The sequence below is a fragment of the Puntigrus tetrazona genome, chromosome 14 (genome assembly GCF_018831695.1).
Source record: "Puntigrus tetrazona isolate hp1 chromosome 14, ASM1883169v1, whole genome shotgun sequence".
Taxonomy (NCBI): Eukaryota; Metazoa; Chordata; class Actinopteri; order Cypriniformes; family Cyprinidae; genus Puntigrus; species Puntigrus tetrazona.
In genome coordinates, this window is record NC_056712.1 from 13,324,767 (window position 1) to 13,335,076 (window position 10,310).

The window sequence follows — 10,310 nt, forward strand, 5'->3', positions numbered from 1 at the left end:
GAAGAGGATCATTTGGTGCACAGGTGATAAAATGTTTCCAAATCTGTTCGGATGAGGAAACAAACTACATCTGGAATGGCCCGAGGGTGAGAATTTAATTTCTGAAAAACTATTAACTGCATACAGCCATATTCTACAGAACTATATGTTAAACTTTATGCTTAGTGACTTAGTGACCACCTTTTTTGAAACGAGATAATTGACCTACACAAAACCCTGTCCATCACCGCATCCATGTTCCCAAAGCCAAAGCCTTCCTAGAAGTGTCTGGTGCAAATTTATAAAATAATACTTTTAGTATAAAGTGACATGGGGTACGTGTTTGGATGTCCATGTATTTTTGGCTATGTTATGTATTTTTAGATTTACCGATGTTAATCTTTGTGAACTTTCCGTTTAATTGACTAGGTCTCCATGTGTTGAGGTATTTAAATATGTTTAATGTTTAATATGTAACCTACTAAGAGAGCTCTGATCTTTGTTGTTGTGAGACTGTTGATGTGCCACATTTGTTCGGTTCTTGAATGTAGTGTTGGCAGTAATGAATCAAACTGAGAGCGTGTACATTTCCGTGGATGGACTGCCGGTTCTACTGGTAGCCAAATTTTTTGTTTCCGTTTTAATTGTGACAAAAAGCACAACAGTCCATGTTCTTCAAGATTCCCTGAAGGTGTTACGTTTCATGTACCTCTGTGAAAGATAATGGGTAAGGAACAATTCCAAGTGTTTATACTGTGTGCCAGATCATGGTCGCCAGCTTCACTAACATTTTGCAGGGCCTCTGACAGTCTTTTGTCTCCCTCGGTGAAGGCCCTAGGTGCTCAGATCTTTGATCATTCCTATTCCATTTGAGATCTGTGATACTTAAAGGATCCTGTATAAATGAACTGATGCATCAAACAACTGCTGGTTTGTTCAGGCGAATCACAACAGCGACGTAGCCGTGAGGATCTTTAGACGGGGATTTATAGCACATCTGTTCTTTGCAATCATTATAAGAGAGCTGACTTTATTAATATACTAATAAGTATAATGCAGTGTTTTCCTGGACAAAAAAACACAGCATAATACTGTTTGTTTCCTGTACCCATATTATTTATTCAGTCAATATGACTCAAGGCATTGGAACAAAACGGGAATACTCTGAGGGGACTCGATGGTCTGCTCTTCAAATGAACAAGTCTCTCTGATTCGTACAATAATTTGTTTATTGTGAATGAGACGGGTGTACGATTTTCAAGATGAATATTTTAAAAATGTTTCTTATCTTACGGTGAATGGGGATTGTACCGTGTAGATTACACTGTACCGTGTGGATCACCTAAACGAAATAAAGAGTATTAAGCAATGAAACGGTTTCGTGGCCTGTCCTCATAGCTGTATGTATGTGGTGCGCTTGAACTCGTGGTATGAATGAACTAAAACGCTCGCTTACCTTAAACCGGTCGTCAGTATTCTGCGTTTATGGAAGAAAGAAGTTATAAACTGATTCAAATGAAGGTTCTGCTATATCATTTTCTTTAAAAGTTTTTTTTTTGAAACCTTCGAACATGGCTGAAGTGTCCTGCTTTGCTGATTATAGGTAAGGGGTTCAGACAAAAAGGGGAAAGGGCGACACATACTGGACATACTTGGAAGTCGGCACTTCAGTGCTGCCTGAAAGTTTCAAGTATTTATGATCTGTTATTTCACTTTAATTGCACATAAAGGATCTACACATTGCCATTAGAGTAAAATTACTTGATAAAAATGCTAATTTCAAACGAACATTTCAGATTAGAGCACTGTTATGGCACTGCCCCCTTGCATCTGAAGCCTTCATATAGCTCCATATTTGGACACTGACATAATTTTCCTAATTTTACTTCTGTATGCCACCAGAAAGGGATTAAAATGAAACAATCAAGATGAAACTGCATTCCTAACGCTTAGGAATTAAACCGTATTTATACGCTGCTATCATAAAAATCAATTTTTAATAATCAATAAATCAATAATTAAAATGCACGTTTGTTTCCTTTTTGGTGAAGCTTTTCCGGCCTTTTGCTTCAGTTGGCTTCAGTTATTGTTTGTTTGTGGGTCTTTCTGTTCTGGATTCAACAAATGCAAATTAACTCCAGACCTTTTACCTGCCAACATCTGCCCATGAAATGGCTTTGGAGACAAATGTGCAATTACTTACGGCTCCTTGAAAAAGTGATAAGAATGCCAAATGACTTTTTTTCAACAGCCAAAATAAAAATGGTGCCCGTGTCGTATTCATTTATGTATTTTGTTATTTAGTCACGCCTAAACACTACTTGAGAGAGACACTCAAACCAAATAAACAAGCCTTTTCTCAAACAAGTGCGTGTGTAAGTGCTGCAGGAGGAGAGAGAGAGAGAGAGAGAGAGAGAGAGAGAGAGAGAGAGAGAGAGAGAGAGAGAGAGAGAGAGAGCGAGCCAGCGCCAGCGCAATAAATGAAAGCATACTGTCAGTGCTATTTATCGCATTAATCTGCATGGCTGCCACAGATGTAAGCATATACCCTGTAAGTTTGTTTTGCTTCTTATATTTCCTGCACATTATTATTCTCATCATTGCATGCACATTCTTAAATAAAGTGCGATATGTGCAGATGATTCAAACTTTTGCGTATTTGGTCGCACGCGCTGATACGCGCGGCTTGTTCGTCGAACACGACGGAAAAGATGTTTCAGTGCGCTTGAGTTTAATTCAAGGAACACTAAACCGAGTTTAACTTCAGCGCAATAGCCTATTTAACTGAGGTCGGTTGTAAATCACCGTTTGTTACGCTGCGTAACGCCTGTCGTGAAACGATGAGTTTGCTTGTAATTTATATTTATAGTTTAATATCGAGGCTCTTTCTCTGCTTAAACCCACTGTCAAAGTCATTTCAAGCTGATTAGTTCCTGTAAGCAGATCAGCTTTGGTTCTTCTGCTTGCTGCTTCAGCCAACATGCATTACAAGCCTGTAACGCCTTTACATTTGTGCAAGAGTGTCATCCTAATACTGTTCATTGACTGATTTTGTGATAAAATGCCTTTTAAACGTGTAACCCCAGCACTTAAAGCATGCTTCTTAGGGCAGAAGCAGTGGAAGCCTTCAGTGACTGAGAAACACAGGCTGTATAAAGAGTCCTTTGTGCCCTAGTGTGTGTGTTAAGAATACTGGGGCAGTGGAACAGATGAAGACTATGTGAAACACTTCCTTGTGTTTGTACAGAGTGAGGAGCTCTGAATGCCTCAGCATGCTGCTTTTCTCTGTGATCGAGACTCAAACCCGGGTTCATGCATACCAATATGCTCACTTACTTACAAACTGACACGGGTCAGCCTCTCCACTTTGATCAGGATCTCCCATACATTAAGAAGCATTGGCTATGTATTTGTGATGTAGCACTGCTTATATTTTTAAATATATTATTAATTAGATGTGTATATATTTCTGAGGCGACAAAGCTCAAATCCAGTCTTCAGTTTCTCGTGGTTCTTCAGAAATCATTTTAATATGCTGATTTCATGCTCTGGAAATAAATTTCATATTTTTCACGTTTACTTAAGTGAAAATGTTATATTTACAGGATTCGCTGATGAACAGAAAGTTCAAAAGAACATCATTTGTTTGAATTAAAAATGTTATTTACCTTTCTGCCAGTTTCTCTTAAAATCATTACAACTGTGAACCTGAGTAAACATATAGATTTTATAATAAATGTAATTAAATTATCAATAAATTGACTTTAGTAAACTTCAGTACATTTAGAAACATTAACGGTTCAGCCGGTTATTAAATAATACATATGTTGCACACATCAGAATTTAAAAAGATAGAATTTAACCATTCTCACTTTTTTATTGCATTGACAAAGACTTATCGTTGAAACATTGGCAACAATTAAAAAGCTTAAATAAGAGTGCCATATATACTCCGTCTTATAGACTGATTATTGTGTTTATAAAAACGAATGCAATATTTTCACAAAGGTGCTTGTAGCAATTATTCACGACACTCTCAATGTCCTGGTATGTCGTGTCAGACCTTTTACGCTGTTGTCATTTTTCAGAGCGAGGAGATGAGGACTCTTTCTCTCAGCGGTCATGTGGGTTTCGACAGTCTTCCTGATCAGCTGGTCAGCAAGTCAGTGAGCCAAGGGTTCAGCTTCAACATTCTTTGCGTAGGTGAGGAGAAAGTGCTTTGAAGATTCTGCAGACCTGGTATGTAAAGAAGGAAATCCATACAAACGACTGCGCCCTCTTTTACAGGTGAGACTGGCATAGGCAAATCTACGTTAATGAACACGCTATTTAACACAACCTTCGAGAATGAAGAGGCCAGCCACTTCCAGAACGGGGTGCATTTGCGTCCCAGGACTTACAGCCTGCAGGAAAGCAACGTGGATTTACAGCTAACCATTGTAGACACCGTGGGATTCGGCGACCAGGTCAATAAAGAAGAAAGGTACTTCCTAAGACTTCGGTTTACGCTGCAGTCCTTCATTTTTTGTCTTTTCAGAATTTCCCCAAATTTCGACCTGGTCTCGTGGCATAAACTGACATGTGTACAATTTATTGGCGAGACGTGAAACTTGTACCCTTTTATTCCTTTTCACACAAATCGAGTTTCGATCAATAAAGCAGAATTTAGAAAAACAGTTCAAATCTGTGTAAAAGGAAGTTGAAATGGCACGCTGCATCAACAAACGTGTTTTTATATCAGTTTTGTTAAGTTACTATCAAATAGGTTTAGGGTTGGATTAACTTTTAGAGCATTAGCTTTTAGCTACAGTCCATGGATATTTGAATGCTGAACCACTGCAATATATACCCATGTCAACTTAATAAAAACGTGCCAGGGTTCACGTATTAAACCTGAGTTTTAGCGCCACTCAGTGGACATTTCTGCAACAGCGTTGCACATAGGTACATATTTTTATGAGACCAGGTTGCAAAATTTTTGCCATAAACACACACAGAGAGAAGTAGCTTCGGCTACATTGTTCTTCCACAAGACTCACGCGTTGTGTTTATTAAGAGCGCCAAAAGTTACGGACTGCAGCTTTAAATACCCATTCACATTGATAACGACGTACCAAAGTCAAAATCCTTTTTCTCGTTTCTCTGCAGTTATAAACCTGTTGTGGACTACATTGACGCTCAGTTTGAAAACTTCCTCGAAGAAGAACTTAAAATTAAACGCTCCCTTTATAACTACCACGATTCACGCATCCACATCTGTCTGTATTTTATTGCTCCCACCGGTCACTCACTGAAATCCCTGGATTTAGTAACCATGAAGAAGCTGGACAGCAAGGTACAGTGTTCACTTAAGCATGCTATGTACGTTCTACCTCATCAAATCTTAACATGCATATCCATATTTTTCCTTCCCAACCAGGTCAACATCATTCCCATCATAGCGAAAGCAGACACTATATCTAAAAGCGAGCTACAAAAATTTAAGATCAAGATCATGAGTGAGCTTGTCAGCAATGGCGTTCAGATCTACCAGTTCCCGACAGATGATGAAGCTGTGGCTGAAATAAACTCTTCTATGAATGTGAGAGAAGCTTGAGTTTTGCTACTGATCCAAACAGACACACGCTATATGCTCTTTTACCGGCATCTTGAATGATTAGCTGGTGACTTGTGTTGCAGGCACACCTCCCTTTTGCTGTGATTGGAAGCAGTGAAGAGGTTAAATTTGGGAACAAAATGGTGCGGGCCAGACAGTACCCGTGGGGTGTGGTGCAGGGTAGGTATTGCTGCTAATAGAACATCAAGATATAAATTGGGCAATGCTGTATTTTTACCTTTTTATTGTGCAAACGCAAATGAATAGCAATACTCGATACTTTACCTGTGTATATTACGCTTTCGTCCATGTGGTTTTATCTGAGTGTTTATTTTTATTTTTTTGAGAAAATAAATTAATATTTTTATTAAGCAAAGATGCATTCAGTTGTTAAAAAATATCAGTAAAGATATTGACATTGGTACAAAAGAGGATTCGATCAATTAAAATAATATAGACTATTTGAAACAACAGTCCGATCTCATGGTAATGGAAGATGGCTAAATCGTCTGACCTTACTCATATGAATTCATATGATTTTACTCATAAGGGGTATAGACAAAGTGACAAGTGTTGGAAATTAATGCGTTCTTTTGAATTTTCAAACCGAAAAAATATATTAGGCAGCACTGCTGTTTTCAATGTTTTCAATAGAATATTATTTTAAGTATTTAAAAGTATTTTTTGGAGAATCAGAATATTAGAATGATTTCTGAAAGATCACATGACACTGAAGACTGGATAAATTAAATGTTAACATATATTACAAAAAAAACGTTTTTTAATTAAAAATTGCAAAACATATTTTGCAGTATTACTATTTTACAGTATTTTTGATCGGATGAATCAGCCATGGTGACAATATATATATATATATATATATATATATATATATATATATATATATATATATAAAAACTAGTTGCCCCAAACTGTAAATTAATATTATCTTATTACACTTCTTCTGTAAAAGTACACACAATTAATACAAATGAATTGTACAGTCTGCATTTAAAATTAAATCATAACTCCGACCAATACCAGTTTGCATCTCACAAATTCAAACATGATTTAAGGCAGTATTATTAAAGGGATAGTTCACCCCAAAATGAAAAATTTGTCATTTATCCACCCTCACGTTGTTCCAAAAGAGTTTCTGTTTAACACAAAAGAAGACATTTTCAAGAATTTTGAAGAACCAAAGACTTTTGTTTCAGTGGGGAAAAAGTCAATGGTGACCATCGACTGATTACCAGATATTTTCTATTATGTTCAACACACAGGTTTGGAACAACATGATGATGAGTAAATGATGACAAAATGTTTATTTTCTGATTAGACATACAGTTCATCTTGGGGTGGTTTGTCAACATTAACGCAAAACAAGCAGCAAACAGCGTCTTGGTTACTGTAGACATCATGAGAGCCACGCAAGATTATTAGTGAAGTCGTGATTTCTGGGCTTATGTCCTCAGTGGAGAACGAGAGTCACTGTGACTTTGTAAAGCTGAGAGAGATGCTAATTCGTGTCAACATGTTGGACCTGAGGGAGCAGACCCACGCTAGACACTATGAGCTGTACCGCCGCTGCAAACTGGAGGAGATGGGCTTCAAAGACACCGACCCTGACAGCGAACCCTTCAGGTAGTCAAGAGGAGCATGCAACAAAAGAGTCAGAAAATTATTTTTTTAATTGCATAGTCGTCACAGCTATGGCGTTGAGTGAACTGAAACGTCTGTCCTCGCACACAGTCTGCAGGAGACATATGTGGCCAAGAGGAGAGAATTCATCGGGGAGTTACAGCTCAAAGAGGAGCAGATGAGACAGATGTTTGTCAACAAAGTGAAGGAGACAGAAGCTGAACTAAAAGAGAAGGAGAGAGAGGTAAGACTGAAATTTCAAGGCATCAGTTTTGGCATTATTTCAAGACAATATTAAATTTCTACTAGCATTAATTTAATAAAACGGTAATCTAAAACTACACTATTACTGCTAATAGTTATTTCTTACATGGCTTTACAGTAATACAATATAATAATAATAATAATCAAATGTAATACGCCAGCCTTTCATTAAATAATAAAAAATACTTGTCACATTTTATTAATTATAAAATAAAAACACTGACATACAGTACATACTTTTTTCGTTCAATAAAAACTTTATATCATTGTAATCTTTTATCAAATAAATTCATTATAGACCTGTAACTTTTTTATCTAATAATAAAACACAATCTTAAATTATTTTTATTAGCTTCAAACTCATTAACTTTTCATTAAATAATAAAATATTTAATTAAAAATATTTAAATACTTGTCACATTTTATGCAACAATGAAATGTTTAAATACTTGCCACATTTAGTAAATAATCAAATCTAAACTTAATCTTGAAATGTCTTTTATTTACACATTGAAAAATATATAAAAAAAATACATTATAAAAAATATGCTCTTCTTGATTAAAGTGAATTAAAGTATTTCAGCCCTGTAAGCTGTGGTGTTAATAAGGCACATGCTATTATAATAAATTCTTTAATAATATAAATAAAAATGTTAAAGTATTAAAATAAAACAAATAAAATGAAAAAAAAAAGAGTATTTGAGTAAATGGGCCCTTGTTCTGTTTTCCCAGCTGCATGAGAGATTCGAGATGCTGAAACGCACACATCAGGAGGAGAAGAGGAACCTGGAGGAGAAGCGGAGAGATTTAGAGGAGGAGATGAACACCTTCAACAGGAGGAAAGTGGCTGCAGAAACCCTACAGTCTCTTCAAGGCTCCTCTGCCCTCAAAAAAGACAAAGAGAAGAAAACGTAAGCCTTTTTCCACCATTTCAACCTCTGAGGCTATCTGTTCCCATCTCTGGTAGTCACCGTCTGTGAATGAGACTGATCTGTGTCTGCATTCACAAGCGTCTGAGGTCTTTTTGTTTGTCTGAGTTGGCTGCCCGTCTTTGCCTCTTCTGGGCTCTGATGCCAGGGCAGAGGATGCTGGGATAGAAGAGCTTCAGTGCTGTAATATTAGAGCACGCTAGACAGGATCTTGGCAAGTTAAAGGAGAAAGAGATAGATGACACTAGTCGCCTGGTACTGCCAGCTGCCGGATCAGCTTGTATTTACATTTTTTTGCACTCACTTTAAATAAAATGAGCTGTTTGCTTGAAATATGTCTTAGGTTGGTTGCCGGCGGATAGTTATTTTTAGAATCTAGCTGATGTTTATTTTATTAAACATTTTCTTTACTTAATTTTCAACCCAAGGAAGCATCAGCATCATTAAATTCTCAGTCATTTCAGTCAGCTTGCCGTGCTTTCAGGTGACGGTTTAAGGGTTACTCCACCCCAAAATGAGCATTACCCCGCGTACCTCAAACCCGCAAAGGTTTTATTCGTCTTCATGACACAAATTTTGGGGTGGAGTAACCCTTTATATGTAAAACAAGCACGACTCAGACAGTGATGATCCACTGATGTATAATTGATTCTTTTGGATTTACATTTTTATTAAAGGGATTGGGGTTCACCCCAGAAATGATATCCTGTCATAAATTATTCACCGTCCTGTTGTTCCAGACTTTCTTTTATTGAACATAATATGTTTTGAAAAGCAATTCCGTAAAATAGTAGTCTGTAAAGTGGAACTTGCATATGGGTGAATAACTGATGAGAGAAATGTCATTTTTGCAAGAACTGTCTCTTTAAGTAAACATTAAGCTCTGTTTAATATTGTATTGGTTTGATTAAAACCAGTTCATTCTCTCATTGTCTTAAATTAATACAGAACTTGGCGATAACTGGACTTTTAACATATATTTTAGATTTTTGTACATGAATGTATTTTCCTCTAAACGGTTTTACAAGATTTTGAAAAAAATTCATAAAATGAATAGTTTTATATTAACCAGAATAATTATGATATTTTTACATGTTAATATCTCTGCTGATGTTATGGCTTACCTCTGCTACACAATTGCAAATGTACATTTTTCAGTACAAAATAAAAATACTTTCACAGTTTATTGTGTTCTTTGTATTACTCACTTGCCTACTTTTAGAAATAAACATGAAAATAAGTACATGCGAGAATTGCCACAGAATATAAATAAAAAAAGAATGAGTTTTAGAAGAAAATAATACAAAAATAGGAATATATTTGGTCAAAAAAAAACCCCAAAAAACAAGTCATATATTCTTTTATTTGCCTATTATTACATTTCTGTATTTATGCAGGTTTGGGCCTCCATACACTCAGACAAAAAAGTACAAAAGCTGTCACTGGGGTGGTAACTTTTTAACATGTACACTTATGTACCCATTAGGTTCAAATATGTATACTTAAAAGTACTAATATAATACTGGTAAGCTTTAAGGTACTAAAATTGACATGTCCCTTTTGAAAAGGTGCTGCCCCAGTTTATTTTTGAGTGTATAAAAGAACCACTCAATGTTTTTGCCTCACTAAGAGTATGCTAAAATACTGAATGAATCAGGAAACTATATTTCTTTTTGAAACCAGTGCCTGCTGCCTCCTCAAAGTATCTTTCCCTTTTATTTTCCTCTACTTTATTTCTCGAGGCCTCCGTCTGCATATTGCTTGACCTCAAGAAAGGTACAGAACTAGAAGATTTGTATCAGCCTTAGTGGCTTTTGCCAAAGGATTACCACTTGTGCTTAAGCAAATCCCAAAAGTACTTAAACCACAAGTTGCTGCCGAATCCACCCGAACAAGAAACG

The 10,310-nt window shown here is 36.4% G+C and overlaps 1 protein-coding gene across 2 annotated transcripts; it reads left to right on the forward strand.

The window, feature by feature from the left end:
* The first annotated feature begins 2,377 nt into the window (after positions 1-2,377).
* sept8b (septin 8b) lies at positions 2,378-9,593 on the forward strand. 2 transcript variants are annotated; one of them, XM_043256878.1, is made up of 9 exons: positions 2,378-2,530; positions 4,068-4,182; positions 4,267-4,462; positions 5,128-5,314; positions 5,399-5,560; positions 5,659-5,755; positions 7,051-7,219; positions 7,328-7,460; positions 8,213-9,593. In XM_043256878.1, the coding sequence occupies exons 1-9, from the start codon at positions 2,501-2,503 to the stop codon at positions 8,393-8,395; spliced, it is 1,272 nt and encodes a 423-aa protein (XP_043112813.1). In that variant the 5' UTR covers positions 2,378-2,500; the 3' UTR covers positions 8,396-9,593. The 2 variants fall into 2 exon arrangements, with proteins under 2 accessions (XP_043112813.1, XP_043112814.1); XM_043256879.1 differs by having other exon boundaries at positions 2,512-2,530; positions 4,068-4,178.
* The last annotated feature ends 717 nt before the right edge of the window (positions 9,594-10,310 follow it).